The sequence below is a fragment of the Lineus longissimus genome, chromosome 3 (assembly GCF_910592395.1).
Source record: "Lineus longissimus chromosome 3, tnLinLong1.2, whole genome shotgun sequence".
Lineage (NCBI taxonomy): Eukaryota > Metazoa > Nemertea > Pilidiophora > Heteronemertea > Lineidae > Lineus > Lineus longissimus.
Genome location: NC_088310.1, coordinates 719,770 through 739,352, shown reverse-complemented (window position 1 = coordinate 739,352; position 19,583 = coordinate 719,770). Strand labels below are relative to the sequence as shown.

Here is a 19,583-nt window from a genome sequence, read left to right as displayed (position 1 = left end):
GTACTTGGGTAATTCATTCATAATTCTGCCTGGGATAGGAACCATTGTATTATGAATGGGACCATGCTTCGAGATGACAAGCGGGGTGGGGAAGTTTACACGAAAGAATGGCCTCTGTTGTAACAACAAACAGCACATATATTGTGTCTCCGTTATGGATTGTGTCTACTAAAGTATGGTATGTTCTGATAGGCCTAAGCCACGAAGAAACTGCTGAAAACACTTCAAAGTTCAGACGTGGCTCACAAGGGCAAGTTCAAAGTTATTCATGAATGAGGTTCTCGCAAGTAAATAGGTCTCGAGGAGCCACTCCTTGGAATGTCGGAGGAGAGATCAAGCGACTGATTACCAGCGCCAGCTAGTTGGCATGAAAGTCGAAAGTGTCCATCTGAACAAAAGCAGTAGGGGCCAAGACGAAAAATCGTGATTGTTTGATTCTAGTTTTTCCGTGATTAACGTTCACTCTTCATACCAGCAACATCTTCGTTTCATCCCTCGGTTCCGTTTTTCGTGATTTGGCAAATACAGTTTTATCGTGATCTATCATTCTTAATGAATCACGCTTTGTTCTGATTTACGGCAATCATGATTTTATCTGGTATTTTGATTGGGATTTGATGGGAATTCACGTCGAAAGGCCCGTAGAGATCATCATTTGCTCTGCTTCACCAGAACGAGGCTAGCTCGCATAACTTCGATTTTACCAAGAAATTAGTTATCATGAATTATTATATTTCATGCCATTATCATGGTGAAGTGATAATGAAACCAACCCCAATGCAAACAGGAAATTCGATACCGTTTTGGCAATACAGGACTTTACTGCAACTGAATCTCGCGAGCATTCCCGATTGCACTGAAGAGCGCCAGTTTCCGCGGTGAGCGGCACAACCATACATTAGAAACGCCGAGCACCTACGGTACTTTACCCGCCCGGGTTCCCGCCCAGGGCGCGGTTCGTCGCAAGCGGAGTCGCCAATCGCACTAGCATGTGATTTCTATTGACCAAACAACCACTTATGAGGCAGATGGAGTGAAGACCTTGCTCGATTTTCCGCATCGGACAAAATATGGAATCATGTTAGGTTGTTGAGACACGTTTTTAAGAAAAAGAGAAGCGCACGATATTTGATCTTTATACCTAGTGCAATTAGACACACATGACATGAGCTACCGCCTTTACGAGGTACTGAGGCTGAGTTTCCCCCTGTTCGCTAATCCATCCTCGTGATGCGCGACAGATCCTTGTAATGAAATTAGGCATCTCTGTCGCTTGAAATTCTCAATGACGACAATCATCAGCAAATAAAATACATTCGTGTCCTTTTCATTCCCGGGATGAATGTTAGCAGTCAGCGAACATCGGTGCTGATGACGTCACGATGACGTCAATTCGTTCGCAATTGATGGGCCCTCGGAGATCTAGAGTGGCTCCAGATTAATGTTGGCCTTCCATTTTCTCGATAAGTCGGCCGCGTCCTGATTTGAATGTAGGAGTATGAAACTGTCATGCCATGCATGCGTTATGCGGCGATTAATCTGCTGTGAATGTGAGAGCCGAGACACCAAAGACAACCTCATAATAGATGTGGTTAATTTGATAGAAGTGCTTCTATAATCTGTCATTGACTGTTATAATTGCTACACCCCCGCACTAAAGATGAGTGATAAGGACTCAAAAAGACGCTCGCACCCACGTAATGGATAGCGCGTTTAATTCGCGGCGCATAGCGTTAACGCTGAATGCCCCTGCTGTCCCCGCTAAGACACAGCTACTGTAGATTTCCATTCAATCCTATATAGCCTAGCATTTGTGAATGGCTCTCGTGTATACAGCAGCGCATATCTTCAAACGATATTGAAAATCAATGCCATCAACCGCGTAGGTGGCACCATCTCATGTCACGTGACCACCGATCTCGCTATCTTGCTAACGTGAGCTATACGGAGGCTGCGACACTGAGGCCCGCACTGAGGATGCAGCAATGTAGCCGGATCAATATATTTAAAGGTGGACACCATCCATTGCTTCTTATCGTTGTGTGACCCGCTCTAATGGCTACACATGTCCTTGTGCAATTGCTCAGCTGTACAAAATCTATCCTGACGCCCGCTCCACCCGCCCCACCCCGTTCGACTATTTTCATGTAACTGAAATGACTTTGATATGGCACGATCTCTCGCGATTCCTGCGTTGCAGAAATAAAGGGTTGTGAATTTGATAGCGGTATAGACTGTGCAATCCTGACAATGTTTTGCATCTTATCAAGTATAATACCATGAGGTTCAGCCTGGGGCTCTGCATGGATTCCCAAACTTTAGCCTAGAGAACGCAGTGAGGCAAGTCTGGATGATTCATTTTTAGACAGAACATTCCCTTCCTCCCGACTTAACCGGTCTTTTTTCTCCTTCCTAAAAGCGCCGCGCAGACGACCGATTAAATCGCTTCGACCAGCGATCATGATCGTGCGACAAAAATTGCTTGCTTGCGATGGTCATTGTAGGTGCCTACGTCAAGAATCGGAGATCGCACCGACCTGTGAATATCGAATCCAGCGATTACCAGTTTTATCGGCAGACAAGATATCTGATCACACATAGCAGCGATTATAATCGCAGGTGTCGCTGAAGGACAGGCAATTTGCGCTGCGCAATAAACTTGTGAACGAAGCATTATCACGAGGTAAACTAAGCGTTTTCATAAATAAAGAAATGGCGACTTTTTCTTAACCGGATACTCCCCCAAGATTTTGTGCAGGGTATTGATATGGGTACAGTGATTGGTTCGCCATATTAGGATACGAATTTCAGTTTAGTTTGTTTGTTTTCACGACAGGCCAAGGTCACCGGAAATGATCAAGCTTCGGGGGATGCTAGCATTAAACATATCGAATGATAGGCCTTTTGCACACTCTTCTCCATAGTTACCGATATCACGTGTCGAAATCAATGCAATCGAACCTTATGGATCGCGTCGTCACCCACGACAACTTGAAATACAAGACTCGTACAAAGGATGATGGGGATAAAAAGGACAAACTCGAGTATCATAGCCGAAAGGAAACATGTGCAATCTTCTTGTGAATAGACCGTTTTGTTTCATTGATAACTGTCCAGCTCATTTGCATTGGTATGACCAACAGTAGAGGGTCAAGGAGTCATCTGTTTTTGTTTGCATCCTTCACAACCTATCTCCATCGATACAACGACAGTGCAGTCGCATCGATATTAGCTCCATCTTTTATAATGACGAAGAGGCAGATAAGATCGCGGGTGTGCCGGGTTGCGCCGTAAATGGCTTGGTGTCCGATTGGCACAGGCCTTATAGGGCAGTGGCGTCGGAGCCGGAGGGAGGGGGGAGCTTCTCAGATTCCAGGAAATCGCATTTAACACCTTCAGCGCCGAACCACGTAGATCTACGTGGCCCAACCCCCCCCCTTTTGACTTGAGCTGGTTATCAGAGTCTCATGGACTTCATGAAAGAACTAAGCCATCGCCATCTTCAGGGCAAGGCTAGAACTGAAAAGACAAATAAAAGGTCTTTTCAGTTTCTACCTTGCCCTGAAGATGGCGATGGCGTAGTTCTTTCATGAAGTTCTGAACTACGCCATCGCCATCTTCAGGGTACGGTAGGAACCGAACAGATAGTTTTGTCCTTTCAGTTCCTATCTTGCCCTGAAAATGGCGATGGCGTAGTTCTTTCATGAAGTCCACGAGACTCCGATAACCAGCTCAAAGAGGGGGATTTGGGCCACGTAGATCTACGTGGTTCGGCGCTGAAGGTGTTAAGCAGGTCTAGATTAAAAAAATTTCCAGACCCCCGGCAAGTCGTGGCATTCGGCACCTCGAACGTCAGCCTCCTCCCATGGTCTGTTTTGGTAAAACGTTCTGACGTGCTTGTAGGGCCTATAGGTTTGGACGACACAGAAGCTGGGATCCGGCCTAAGTGCATGTAAGGGTTTCGTCGTCGACATCGGAATAAGTGTTGCCTCATCTACGCCAAATTCTGTCACACAAAAACTACGGGGCCGAAGGCTGTCACTGATCGCGGTGCACCAAAAACTGATCACGCGCAGCGATTGGTGATCGAACGCCGGTGATCATAAGAGCTACGGCGTCCTTTGGACGAAAATTGCAGCCTGTACGTGCCTGGACACGGGCTACTTTGTGGCAAACTAGAGATGATTACCAAACGATTAAGGTTGAATTCATAGTCCAGTTGCTGCTGACTGACATGACTGACGCGCATGGCATATGGTGAGGGAGGATTCGTAACCTCTTCGAACGACGAAGTAGGCTACAAGGTACGAGGGTCAGCGCAAGGTCCAGGACTGGAGTATGAGTTTGTTTGAACACCGACACCAGGGGGCTACCTGAGGAGGTGCCCCGATACTGGGAGGAAGATCCGGCAGAGCTCCGGCACTGCAAAAGGCATAGACTGATTAGAATTTACATAATTGCAAAGCAAAACGCACCTTTTGAGCTGTCTCGGAACTGGACGCTGGATTGGACGCTCGGCTGAGATGGCGCCAAGGCAATGATGAAGACATTTCTCGTGCCGGCGTTCGTTGTTGCCGTTCCCCGCGTTCATTCTTCTTAGTAATGAAGTCCTAGTGACATCTGAAGAGACAAAACATCATTATATCATCAGTGATTACGACGGGTATTTCACAAGGTCCACAAAATGTATGCATGTAAATCAGTATTAACGGTGTGGGGATTCGGACTACCACAGCGCCAGCAGACGCAAGTTCAGTATCGCCATCTTTAGAGAAGGAGACACACCATGGTGAAGGGCGTAGTTTTCAGGGGGAAACGAACAGCACGTGGTAATTTCTTCCAAATCAAGTAAATGGATGTAAAGGTGTTCCGCGTCGCCCCTGTATTGGAAATCAGCTCTCATATGGACGCTTTCAGCATTATCAGTGAGGCTGAGTAACCTGTGTTGGAGCCCAAACCACTGAAATGTTGAGCGACTCCCTCGAGTTTTAGAAAGGAAATATAGATGGCAGCTCTTTTCTATGTTCTCTGCCGTCCGCATCACAGCGTCACGGTATGGCCCCTGCATGCCAACACCGGCCACCATTTTGTTTCACAATCAATGGAAGTCTGTGTTGGCAGAGAGAGAATATCCTTCGACATGCTTGGAGAATGCAATTCTGACTCAAAACACTTACACGGAGACTGTCATCGCGGAGTCGGGTCATTTTCACATTGTTCTTCTTCTGTTCCAGTGTTAGAATAACGATTTTTTAACCCGAATTTCTCCAACCTCCTACAAGACTGAACTATTGTCTTCGTTAGTTCATTTACGCCCGCAAGTCAATTTTCAAGAAATTTGAACTTCCAATACTCCACCACTGATCAACTGTGCGAATTAATAGTCTTCTTATCAGTAAGTCCAGTTAACTTACATCAAACTGGTGAAGTTCATTTCGCAATTCGGGATGGGTGAATCTTTCACACGTCAATGCTTTCAGTCACTCTAATATCATTTCTTCCCAAACTTTCAAAATTTAGATATTCCCAATGGCACTTATATATTCCTTTTCAGTATAAACTCACAGCTCCAATTATCAAAATCACAGACTGGGGATCCCCTTGCTCAAAGCTCTGACGAAATATTGGCCCCCTAATTTGTGCTAGAACAGCTCCAGCTGACAAAGACAGTACTGGCTTAAGAATAATCCAAGTAGCGTTCGGCCGGGGGACTGGTTCTATATCAATAATCACAGCAAATTGTAACTACTTGCGCCGACCTTTCTTAGAATTCGAATAATATCACAAAAATATTACCACAGAGGGAATACTATTCACAATTTGGCCGACGTATCCGCGTTTGGGATTACGTGATCATCATGCGTCCTTGCGCGAAGATTCAAATTGGCGTCAACACAATTCGGCACAGATTTTTAAACGATTATCCTTTATTGAATCAAACGTTAGTTCTGTCACCTGTCGCAGTACGTCCAACCTCCATAGAGGTCTTTTGAAAGGCGAGAATTCCAAGGATTCGAATCACTCTGTTCCATTTTGACAGAAGGTGCCTTAGTCCGCTAGCCTTTGCCGTCGACATGCAAGTAACGTCACATTTTGATAATCTGCGCAGGAATACTTGTTGAGAATCCCATGATGCGTCTGTCCCTGCATCATTTCATTTACGTAGAATCGATAGCAATTCTAATTTTTATCTATGACCAGTTAGCGAGCACCATGGACGACTTCTGAAAGGGAAACCACGTTGAATTTTCCCGCCAGAATGACTACGTCACGACTGATGGTGACGGAGTCATGTGGGGCTTCCCTTGGTGAAATCAGCGCGGCCCAGGATGTACACGTGGCAAATCGAACAATTTGTCTTGCTCTTATCAGACAAACTGACCACTGCTCTGTGGCCCTAGCGACCCTGGGAGGGGACCACAAGCCTTACATTCGCCACTCGAAGGGATACATTTGCGATGGGAGGCTGGCTCGTCGCCAATACTAATCAATCGCGATGCAACTTGCATAGTTGAAGCAGTAATGGCGCGAGCTGTGATGCGCGGGACTGGGAGGGGCAATCCTAGGGCTGAATTCCACCCCGGCAAGCCCCGGGGAAAGTCTTACTTCGAAGCAAGGTTTGTTCCCATTTTTGATTAGACCTAGATCCAATCAAATATGGTTCTATCACTGAAATCAATATCCAGTATCATGAACAAAATGTCTCAGATTCAAATCATTCGCAAGAAGAGCAGGCCTTTCAGGTCAACCATCAAAAAATCTCGCCAAAAAACTTTTCCGAAAAAACTTCGCTCTCGTCGCAGTCAGGCCTGCGCTAGCGTTCCCCGTGCAGCGCTGGTGGCACTTAAAAATATGTACTCATATTTTACATTTCTATTTTAGCAATCTGAGACTTTTTAATTTAGTTTTTCCGTATTTCGTTCTTCGATAAATACGGGTTTTGCACCGTCAACGGCACACATTCGGTAAAGTGCTGGGAAAATGTGTACCAGGCGTTAGGTGCGACATGCGCCACCAACTTGCTGCGCCCGGGTTCGAATCCCGGCAGGGGAAAGCTTTTTCAAACAATTATCAAAATCCTTTTAAAAAAGGAATACTTTTTTGCTTCAGTAATCGGACAGTAAGGATACTTTTTTGAAAATTCAACAAAAAAGAGAAAATACGACATTGTGAAAACTTGAAGTTTAGTTGCAGATGACTACAGGATCAAACCTTGCTTGGAAATAAACATTATTTGAAGTCAAGAGTCTTGCCCACAGATAAACTGAAGAGAGGCATCCAACGAGTGTCATTTTATTACTTCGTAATTATGGTGAACATACATACAGTTTTATTGTGATTATCATTGTATTTATTCATGGATTAAATTGTAACAAATGACACGGTCAGCACTATATACACAAGTATGCATGACATGACATGAGTTTAACCCAATCCATGGCTTAGTATTTCTTCGCGAATGATTAAAGAACCATACATCTTTACATAACCAGTAACCACTAATGTTAACACCAGCGAAAACGATTCCATTCTTTAAGACAACGCCATCCAAAACACCCTCACCCGAACTCGGCATACTTCTGCCCGCTTTGCTCAAAATGGTAGCAAACAAAACCATTTCTTCCAACTACCCTCACCCAAAACTGTCAGAATCGTTGCTGGTATTAACATTAGTGTCTACGTACCTACTACCTTAAAACACTGATGGGGCTTGACCTACTCCAAAGGTGAAGCACATGGGCACTACAACTGATACCACGCACGATCACCACTTTGAAACACTATCTGAGCTGACGAAAGACCATACCGAAAACATCTGAAATCGACAGCTCGTTCTTATATAAATAGATCTCAATATTGAAGACATGATTCACTAAGTTGATGTCTTCCTTTTGTTTCACATGCCGCCACCATTGTCAAACACTGCCGGGGCTCGAGTTAAAACGCTTGAAATCAACATGGTGACAAGCATTTGGTCAGCTTCATCTGATCTCACCAACAAATTCACTTCTTTTGGTCCTGTACATTGTTTGATTGGTAGGTCCATCCACCAGTGTTTAAGATTTGTAGGGTTAATGACGTCAGTATGCAGATGTAATAGATTAGGTATAATGTACACCAGATATGATTTCTGAAATGTCCTCCACACAAGGACAGATATTGAAAGCACCACAGAGAAAAAGCCCTTTTCGGACTTGCCACGTTCGCACGTCTCTTCACATTTACAAACATGGCCAACCATAGTTTCTTTCTCCATAAAATAAACAAGGAAACGCACCTTCAGAGGACCCGTCCAACACAATTATAACATACTAAATTAGAGTTGATTGCTATCATTAAAGTCGATTGATTGTGAAGAGAACACTACGCCTGCTTACGGAAGGTCTGCTTTTCAAGAAATACTGACAGTACATATGCAATCAAAAAGAAACACTGAATCAATCTCGAAAGGTCAGTCCTAGCATTTCCCCAGGCAGAAGTTCATAAGGCCTTGGGGATGTGAGGATTGAGTGCAACTTAGCACACTATGTGCCAACACTGTCACAGTTTCCAAATCACAAACGGGCAAAAAATAAACTACATTGTATTCGGATGTTGTTCGGTAAGATAAGCAAAATGTACGAAGAATGAATCTCTAACAGTAGAAAAGTGTTGAGATGCTGCCTGTGTTTTTAGTAACCCTTTAGTAACCTTGAAAATACGACAAAAGTATCCAAGGTCAACTTCACTATCCCTGTTTGCCGTAATTTTAAATATTTACGATATTGACTCCAAATAAGGAACTGTAGGAAGATTTGTCTCCCAAATATTTCATCCAGATTGCTTCTTCAAGACCTACTAGTTCAAACATAAAGTAACTTTAACGAAATTAGCTTGCTTATTTTGTACGCCAGGGTATGTCTCGACTCACTAAATGTTCTCCTAAAACAGCCTCTTTCTGTTTTTGGAAAGTCAAAACGACAAGTTCAAATATTTGGAGATCGCTCCACAGGATCGGAATACCACCAAAAAGTAACCAATGAATGGAGTATGGGTCAATTTGGGACAGTGAGCTTGACCTTGACCTACATCCATGTCGAAATATATCTCACATTGAATGATTCATGTATCATGTTAACACAGGGTAATGACAGTTCTGTTCTGACCAAGACGTCTACCGTTTTAACTCTCAGTAGGCTACATTCAAAGCAATGGGCCAAACTACAGTTGGCTGAAAGTATTAGTGGAATTTACCATTTACAGTGATGTTGGATGGGATGTGATGAAATCACAAATACAACATACAATATATTTCACCACTTCTGACATCATGAAGGATGGTTGGATTTAGGTGGAAAGATTGCAAGATATTCACTGCTTAGCTTCTTTACAGTCACATTGACAGGAGTATGACGACACAGTGTCTCTAAAACAAAGACAAAGCAAGTTAGACTGTGGTATAATGTTTGAGCTTTTCCAAACAAAATCATGTGTTTCGTTATATCTAATACTGATAAAATATAAATCAAAAGACCATAGAGATTTTATACCACAGAGTATAAAATCCAAACACCCCAAATGATGCCATATCAAAATTGAAGAAAAAGTTTACATTTCATGTAAGTGATTTTCAACTGACATTGTCGCACGTGACAAGCCAATCAAAGTAAGACAATACAATAGCCATAAACATTATGATCAACTAAATGTAAGTGATTTGACTATGGACACATTCTCTACTCTTGTAATGTTTTGAATGGAGATGTGACCAATCTTTTATAATCCAACTATAATTGTGAAGACCACGGATAGACAAAAGGCCTGTGCGGTTGTAATAGGAAAGAACAGATCAGTATGCTCCAAGTTACCTTAACTTCACCACATTTAGTTTACATCGAGTACAGAAAAAACAATGGTCCCTTTTGACTTGCAACAACCTGCCAAAGACTGAGGGAAGCACGGGTCCTGAAATTTGTTTATAAAGAATACTCCAGTACCTGACAATGAGGGCATAAATGTTTCGACAATGACTTATTTTCAATACATTTGAACTTTTTGTGGATGAATTAACTTTTATTTCATATTTTTCATGCTTGGGATTGCAGTATGCACTCCCTCAGTCCTTTTGAGGTAAAATTTGAGTGAAGCTAAAATAGCTTGGAACATATTTTATGTACAATACAAAACAGACACGTTACTGGTCAGACCTCAGCCACAATATCAGGGACCAGCCACAAAAAATGACTAAAATACCATACAGAGTTAGGTTATTTTATGCTCCTCTTATATAGTTTACACATAACTCGCTTATACTTGGATATATGTTGTCTAAGCCTAAAGTGATGACAATAAAAAATATGATGCTTAAACTGTTATGTAATAGAGAGAAACCTTTCAGCATTTCTAGCAGATGATAGATCAAAAATTTGGAATTTTTTTCTCAGAAAATACAAATTTTGTTTTGTTTCTAAAAGTGATGCATCTTCAACAATTTTTATAAAATACGCCAAGATATTACTTTTTTTTCAGTCATTCTTTTCAATTTTCACACTAAATAGCCAAACTTTGATGGTTCTTCCATTTTTTTGTTTGGCTTGGAAGATGCATCTTTCTGTGTATTAGCCAATACTGATTATTATTTTACAAAAGCCGCCAAAATACACTTTTCAAACAGCAAACGTTTCAATACAGATTATAAGTTCTAGTCACCTATAGACACTCGATATGCATTATGATTACAATATACTCATATTATGTGATATGCCTCTCCGATACGGCTACAATAATAATGATATGACTTTCACCAATAAATCAAATCAGATCACATTTCCCATGACTGGAAAGTTCCTTTTGAATTTCTATATGGAAATATTACATAACAGACCAGAACAAACTGTGAAATCTATAAAATTTGGCTGATCCCAAACATAGCGGTGACAAACGGTTGAATCTACATCTTGTACACCAACACCAGACGTTTCGTCACATAAGTATAACTAGTACTCTTTATAACGAGCAGAAGTCTTAATACAAATGATATGATCGCACTACAAAATTCAATATCAGAGATCCAAACTTCAATGCCAATTTTTGGTTAAGCGATGTCTGCATGAGAAAACGACCAAATGAGATAATGAGTTTTCGAGGGAAGATTTGGACGAGAAAAAACACGGTAGTAATTCCCAAGTTAAAAATCAAGTCCACCAACAGAATCAACACCACTTTCTACTAAGTTGTATTAAACATAACATGCTTTATTTTTCAGATCTACTGCAAAATAAAATAGATGGGTGAAAGTTTGAAATCAAGGGTCGAAAGTTATAAAGCCAGGTTTTTGCCATAATCACATTCAAGAGTCGTTCCTTCGTTTCATTTAGAGAAACCACATACTGTATTCCTCTTTCCATATTGGATTGCCAGACTGACCTGTGCATTTATGTACAGCTCTGTTAAGATTATGCACAGAGAGACTGGCAAACTTAGCCTGGACTCATTTGTCCAGCCGGTCTAGGAGACCAGTTTACAAGGTCTACTTCTAAGTTCATTCATGAGGTTAACAGTTAGCATTAACCTATTCAAAAGATCAACTTACTGTCAACATTTTCACTGAACAAACTGTCAACATGTTGTCAGAATAGCTGCACTCCAACCCAATAGCAATGCATTAGGTTAATCATTAACTTTACACTATTTCAATGACCAGACTAAATCACATCAGCAACTCTACAGCAGCAAGAAGAGTAATGTACAGTTATCTACACTAGAAAACAGATCAACATTAGAACAGGCCACTGTCTATTAGGTAAGATACCAATGACATATTCTAACTTTCATCTGAGACGTGGTTTAAGCAGGGAATTCACCATTGCAATTTTCTTACAATGGGTTTGCACTGGGCTGTGGTTCGTCCTCTTTCTGGTCACCCCCAGTGGACCAGGCTCTGCCCTTGCAAATCATTATCAACAGGACTGATGCTGATCAAATATATCCATCTACAGATGATATCAATCGCAGCATCTTTGCACCCCTATTGTCACAAGTCCTTCACAATTGAAATGGTGGATCCCCTGCTTAAGGAACTTAATGTGTCCATGCTGAATATCAGAGACACTGTAAACATGTACCACTAATATACCTTTGTAATCCACAACGAAGGTACACAGAGACAGCACCACACAGGAAATCAAACCAACCTCGTGAAATAGGTAAGCCAATCACTCTATTTCTCATCTCTCTACCTAAACAACTCTCTACGAAAGACATCGTACTTGCAATTGCTGATAGATTGATATACATGTAGTTTTAGTTGAAACCAGATCATTTTGATAATAAACATTTGTGCATCAGATGAGGCACATGATAATGACTATGTTAGACATCCAAGAATCCTTTGTCAGAGGTGAAACGGAAAACCTAATTTTCTCCCCTAAAGATCATTTGCCACGAAAGTTTATTGAGGTCATAGCGAGCCTATTCAGTTGTCGTACCAACCTTAATAAGATGGCCTGACAAATGACTGTGGTTAAAGAGAGCTGAGAAATAGGGACACGAATCTGTACAGCAAATCTACATTGACTCAACATGTTCAATCAAAATAAAGTTATCAATGCCAGATACATATCATGTCATGTCGAATATTTACAACTCCTTTCATCAACATTTCACAAAATATCTCCTGCAAAGTTAACTCAGGAATTCATTACATACATTGCTTATTAACCTAACTGAATGGGTTAGAGGTTGACAACGAACCATGTACCATTCGATTAGGCTAACGGTCAACTTGTAATGAACTCATTAGGTTAACTTTCAACCTTAAATCAATTGCCACTATTAACCTCAATCCGTTCATTAGGTTAACAGTCACACTGAAATCAATTCACTAGGTTAATTGTGAACCTACTGGCAAAAGGTGAACACACAACCTAGAATAAACATACTGCGTTCACTGTAACTCATTTTGGCCAGCTCTTTCAAACGATATGGTGCCCTCATTTGATAAGTGACATAACATAAGTTGAGTGTAACATGTTAAACTAAATAAGAAGGATCAGTTTGCCATAACAGAAGAGGGACTCAATGACTTAACTTTTGCAAGATGGTGAGAAATCACTAAGTTTAACAGTTGGTGATCAGAGTATGATTCTGCTGTTATGTCAGTGCACCATTGCTTACTTTACCTCTAACTTCACTTGTATATATGCCGATGTTGAGTCCTACACTTCCACACAATAATTCTACTCATGTTATGGCAAAATGCTCCCAAATTGCTTTTTGAGAAAAAAATTAAGGCAGCGATCAACATCTAAATAGAAAATTTCAAGTTCACAAACCAACAAATAGTTCAAATCTTCGATAAACAAAACACCACGATTCTAACCAAAATCTTTTAAATCCTCTTTTGATCCATGTCATAAGGCCAACCATACAATTAAATAATTACTTTCATTTTTATCTATCAAATAAATGCAAACGTACCAATATAAACATACAAACAATTATGGCACAGAGACAAGGAGTAGGGCCGTGTATGTCCAAAAAACAAATAATCAGTAAATGTGACATTTTCTTTTTGTAAGGCATCCTCCCTTTTTACGAAACTTCATTTTTCAGAGAATAAAATGAGTTACTGCTTCACTCATTTGGGTTTAGAGTTGACACACACAGTGTGGATCAGCATGTTAAGTGAGATAGTTCATAGAATCTATCAACGTGAGAGTACAGAGCACGCGGTTGAAAGGCAAGAATGTAAAGAAGAAAATGTTTATACAATCCGATCAAACAAATTATTTCTTAAAACTTCACTGTAGTTTTTCAGAAAACATGGGCAGTGTGAGTGTTATGGCAGTTACAAGCAAAACTCTCTGGGACCACGTAAATTTGTGCGAGATGTCAGTAATAGCAAAATGCTTTGCGGTAGAGTTCTTGGAGGCGTTATTTCTTAACTTTGTACCAGGACTTTAAAAAGATGTACTGTGTGCGATGTGACGAAAAGGTGACCACTTTATAATTGTGACAAATGACGCGAGCGGTAGACATCGAGTGACAATAACTTGACATGACGGTGATGCAACAGTCCAATGATACATTTACGGAAGGCAAACATGCAATACTCAATACAAACGTCAAATTCTTAAAAATGTCGTTTATGACAATGACGGACTTGCGAATTGGTCTTTAGGATCTTTTGACGATAATTCAATGAAAAAAGCGTCTATATAAACGTGCACAATCACTTGCTGCCTTTTCGTTCTGGACTCGAGAAATGTCATAGCTCTTTCGAATTGTTTGCGCCACTCTGAGCTTATGCCTCCGCGTATAGTAAACCCATTCAAACCTGAAACCCAAGTCATAAGTCAGAAAAAAGTCGAAGAGAGAGGATTTTCAGAAAAAATAATCAGATTTCAAATTCAATATATGATTTTGGTTTATGACAGAGAAGTTCTTTCGCAGCAGAAATGCCCGTTTGATTGCGTAAATCAGAAATGCTTTGTCTTTCGACATCCTGACACTCGAGCTATCGGTAGGCACTCACAAAGCTTTATGTCAATTATATCCTTGATATTGCAAGTTCATTTTAGTCAGTTGAGCTTGGGTTGCAAGTAAAAACTGGTTGAATTGTTTTGTAAATATTACAGTGTGGTGACATGCTACGTAGATAAACTATCACGTATATTCATCTACATCTTATCGTACACATTTCACCAGATATGAACATATACAGAACCTAACACAACAGTGATATATTTGATCACTAATTCTTCACAAAGGGCTCTTCAATTTATACTTAGCAAACTTGTGTTGAAATTTCTCTGCATATACTAAGATGGAAACACTATTTTCCAAGAAAGGATCAAATATGGTAGAATTTGATAAAAGCAATCCACAGGGCTGTTATACATGAGATGGCAACATCGTGACTTAATTCATCAAGATAACGATCATGCTAATAAGAGTTTGGCTGCTCTTATCTGCTCAAAAGCTTGTCATTTTAGTTGTGTATTAGTTGTGTGTTTCTCAAAACGTGGTAAAATCTTTGTTTACAAGCTGATAATGAACTTTTATCCCTCACACACAACATTAATATCTTATAGAGAAAATAGTACACAAACAACGTGAATACATACCTAATTTTTAAAGGCTTCAAAACGTGAAAATCGGATTTTTCAGAATGAAATTGAACGTATGCAAGTATGAATTCTCCATCACTAAAGCATTATGAGGATTAGCTTGTACAGATAATCACTTAATCAACGATGATTTAACCAGCTTCTTAACAGTTCCGTGACCATCTGAGTGGTCATCAAAACAGTTCACCTTTGCAGACCTTTTCTTCTCGAGATATTCTCTTCAATCTAGACCGGGACGATTCATGTATAAAATATCCACAATTTGATATAGGTATAAATACAAACATTGAAATATGTTGGATTTACCTATGTACAAAGATGACGAAGCCAGAACAGACCAGTCCAGCTCAAAATCTGCAAACCAATTTAAATCTTTGATTAACAATTCATGATAGTTCTGGTATAGCATTACCAATTGTAGAGTGACTTCAAAGGCTTTTGCCAGACGCTTGCAGATTTGTTCTGGTTTGGTGATAAGGCTGTGCGACTCCGATGAATATTACAAGGTTTCAGACACCCGGCAAACTGAGAATAAACCAAAAGACATCGGATATGGTCAAAGATTTGAATATCTCTGGCTGCTTGGCCTACCAACAAGTTGACCTTGCAGGTATTCCCGAAATGTACCCATATCGTTGAGTCAAATGCTAGCAATGACAAAGAGTAACGAATTGTTACCTTATTTGTGCCAAAGTACTTAAGCAACATGTAATCTCATATATGATTAGCAACATCACGTGCTAGTTTGAGAAATCTTCTGTGTACTAATACTGTAAAGCACCACATTTTCATGTCTATTCATTCAAGCAATTCGGCAAATTTTTTGAAAAAAAAAAAATTTCAGGATTTTTTGTGGATTACGAATTTCTTAAGGGTTTTCCATCAAAAAGATTTTTTCGCGATTTCTCTTTTCGCGAACCTAGGTTACTAGCGAAATTCGCGAAAATGTGGTAATTTACAGTATTTTAATCCTGACCAGAACATCCATCATACAGATATAAACATCTTCATTCAAGATTTTCCACCAATATCATACCTGTATTTATATTTTGAAAAGAAGCACAGTTTTTTTATTGTAATAATTGATAAAATAAGTGTTTATACTTTTTACAGACACATATTTCAGGGGGAATCAGTTGGGATTTAATCCGTTGTATTAATTGAAAAAAGGATACATTAGACCACAAAAAAATGCACACAACAATTTTGATTATAAGAAGTGCTTTGGGGAATTACCCTGCTGATTTTTTTTGTAATTTTTGTAAGTTTTCAGTTAAAAATTCTCCATATAACATGCACCAACAAACTCCATGAAAGACATTCAACCATTATCATAGTTAGATAAAGAACGATCCGAAAACTAGGCCACGCCTCAAAACTTAGACATAACTTGGGTTTTTGAATTCCCCCTAAATTATTGTCCAATAGTGCAATAAAATCTGACATTTTAAGTGAAAATTGAACTTTGAAGGGTTTTGAAGAAAATGTTTTTACGAGATTATAAGCACGGGTGAAGGTAAAGTGTGATGAATTAATGACTCATTATACCATTTTCAATTTTCTCAACTAGCCAAGTTAACTAACAGAAGACTTGAAGTCTGCATGCTTTACAAGTTGATACAGGGAAGTTTCTTATTTTGTCTGCAACACATCTTAACTGTACACTATGTAGTTATGTACAGGAGCAGTAAAGTTATATTTTGTGTTAAAAATACATAGTGAACAAGGTAGATGATTAAATTGAAATTGATAACCCCTTATTTATTTTAAGTAGAACAGCAGTATAAGTTTTCCCATGCCAAAACATTTGACGTCCATCACAAATCCTAATACTTCATTTCCCCCTCCTTCGCCATAACCTCCATACAGTACGTACTGATTCCAGTAGCGAGCCCTATAGACCAGTGGCTCAGACCATCAACTAGCACTCAAGACGTCCCTGGTTCGAACTCGACCATTACTGTCCGACTTTAGGCAGGTCTCTAACTTTCAGTCAAGTGTATAAATGACACGTACTGTTCAGTCTGAAGTCGGATGACACCTCTACTGTCGTTGACATCGGACTATAAGCCCCAACTTTAACACTGCATGTGAGATTCTGGCGAAAGTGGTTATAAACACCTTACAGTTCATATCTCCTATTTAAAGCTCACCCAATGGTCTGCATTTCATCGTGTCGATACTCAATCCTAGTTTTATTCTTTTCACCTCAAAATGTGTAACTCTCTCATGATCATTTTGAATTGCTCATTAGTAATATTTCACAATTAACGATTTGACAATAAATTTTGAGAAAAACATAGAAAAATAAAATGTAAATGTCATGACAAAGCTTATCAACTCAACCCAGTATCGTTTACACCCATTATAAGTGCAAATCAATGTTTTGAATCATTTCAAACAAAACCTGAAATTCCTCATTTCATTCATTTTTACCCACCCACCCAGTTAGGCATAAACGCTGGCTTTCCTAGAAAGCATATTGATTCATTTATCTTTTTAATATAACGTATACTGGCCTTAACTTATCCTTTTTTCTCAATGAAGTCCCTATGAAGACTCGTTACTATCAGACCCAGTAAAGTAACCGGCATGGTACCATATATAAGTATGACTGTATTGAACGGCTGAAACCAGAACTGTGACTCGTCGCAGCAAATATCTTTCACAAGCTCAATATGAAAATTTGTGTTGCCATGGCAATGATAAACACCTTTGAACAATAAACAATTTGGAGGCGACCGAAAGAGTGAATCTTACTGTACTTTCAACGTGTAATACTTGATCCTGTCCTTATGCTCCTAACTGCTTGAATCCGTAACAAATACAGCAATGTCCAAGTCAGACAAAACCTTTTCTAATGTTCTTCAAAGGCCAGGTGTAGGCAATGGCTATCATTGTAGCTTCTCGTTGATGCAGCAGAAAGCTAGCATCTCATCTTCTTCCATCTAAGTGTCCAATAAACTTCACAATTTTAAGCCGCAATTCCAAAAAGATAAGATCACTGTCATGAAAACCCAAATTCAAGTTCCACATCGGCCAGAATCAGCGTGAACTCGTCCAACTATTTATGCGTCACAACCTATAAAAAAGGCACCCATCAAATGCAAACATTGACTAGGTCAACAAAACGACGATTGAAAGAAATAAGAAAAAAATTCACTTTTCACTAAAAGCATGCAATACATACAAGAATGAGTACAATTGCAATGAGATTATAAGACCTCGGAGGGAGCCAGCTCGATACATATGTGCCGTCTCGGACTGGCCTAAGTGCTGCGTTAAGTGAGTTCATTGTAACAACTGGGTACGATAACCCTCGTCATACCTATACAATCGAAGATTCGAACTGTCGTGACAGTGCCCCATTCCGAAGCGGACCGCCGTTCTTGGTCTTCCATTCACTTTGGTCCGTACCGTTTGGGAGGCGCGTTGTAGGCCGATCCATGGATTTCACATAGTAGTTGTTGACTCTGTCCATATTCGCATGATTGTTCAAAGAATTCTGACTTGTCTGGGATGTGCGTCGAACTTTCTCCACTGCATCATGATCTCCGTTCATCGGACGATCCAACGGAAGTGAACTTCTTTTCTCCACCGGATTTCTAAGACCTGGACGCTGCCGTGTGATTAAGGGGTCATTGTCAAGGTCGTTTCCATTGGTAAGCTCATCAATGATGGCGTCTTCTTCATCGTTATGGTGACCAAAACCATTCAGGATCACTTCCTCAGGGTTCGAATTCTCCATGACCGCCGGGCTGTTGCTAAGCAAGCAACCATTCTCGACGTAACCATTCTCGACTGGAATGGACAGGCTCCGATTGGACGACGCTAACTCATCTAAGTCATCCAATTTATCAGATAGGCTCTCACGACTCTGATTGGAGGACGCCTTCAACACGGGTCCTGGAGTGTTTGGCGTTGACATATCAGTTGAATACATGGACGCACCATCCTCCGTCTCGGAATCATGGTCATCCTTAGCATTGTCGTCAGTTAGTAACTTGTCAAGCGACTCCGCGCTTGCAAACATATTTGCGTGCTTCTTGTTCTCGAGTAAGTCATCTTGGAGTAAGTGCTCCGTCGAGTCCTCGATGTCCGAGTCCATGTGTGAGTACTTCTTTGCAGAGCCAATAGAGAGCGCCGGGTCTGTGAACTTGGGCCTCATTATTGTGAAGTCGTTTTCGAGTGAAGGTCGCCGCGAGAATGTTGGTAACCTTGCGTCTATGACGTCGGGATCCTGGAATGATAAAAAAATACTTGTTTGAGGCGACTTTGTTATTGTCTAGTTGTAATGCCATGCAAGAGGTCCAGTAAAAGTTGATGTCGGACCAATAAAAAACCTGGCATCACTTTATCAGATATCTAAATTTGCACTTTCACGAACTTGAAGAGAGCCTTCCACCTGCAACAAACAGGTTCGAGAAAAACGCAATCCACCAAATGCCGTTGAAACTGTTGGAACTGTTGTGA

The 19,583-nt window shown here is 40.4% G+C and overlaps 2 protein-coding genes across 8 annotated transcripts in view; both read right to left on the bottom strand.

Moving 5' to 3' along the window:
* LOC135485174 (sprouty-related, EVH1 domain-containing protein 2-like) overlaps window positions 1–6,220 on the bottom strand; it is a 52,683-nt gene extending 46,463 nt beyond the window's left edge. For both annotated transcript variants that reach the window (XM_064766965.1, XM_064766966.1), the window contains exons 1-2: window positions 5,178–6,220; window positions 4,476–4,620 (exon numbers count right to left, since the gene is read on the bottom strand). In XM_064766965.1, coding sequence (XP_064623035.1) covers window positions 4,476–4,591 — 116 coding nt within the window. In that variant the 5' untranslated portion in view covers window positions 4,592–4,620; window positions 5,178–6,220. The remainder of the gene's footprint in view (window positions 1–4,475; window positions 4,621–5,177) is intronic.
* A 9,722-nt stretch (window positions 6,221–15,942) lies between these two features.
* The window catches only part of LOC135485169 (ALK tyrosine kinase receptor-like), a 71,505-nt gene continuing 67,864 nt past the window's right edge, over window positions 15,943–19,583 (bottom strand). For all 6 annotated transcript variants that reach the window (XM_064766953.1, XM_064766955.1, XM_064766957.1 and 3 more), the window contains one exon: window positions 15,943–19,350. In XM_064766953.1, coding sequence (XP_064623023.1) covers window positions 18,439–19,350 — 912 coding nt within the window. In that variant the 3' untranslated portion in view covers window positions 15,943–18,438. The remainder of the gene's footprint in view (window positions 19,351–19,583) is intronic.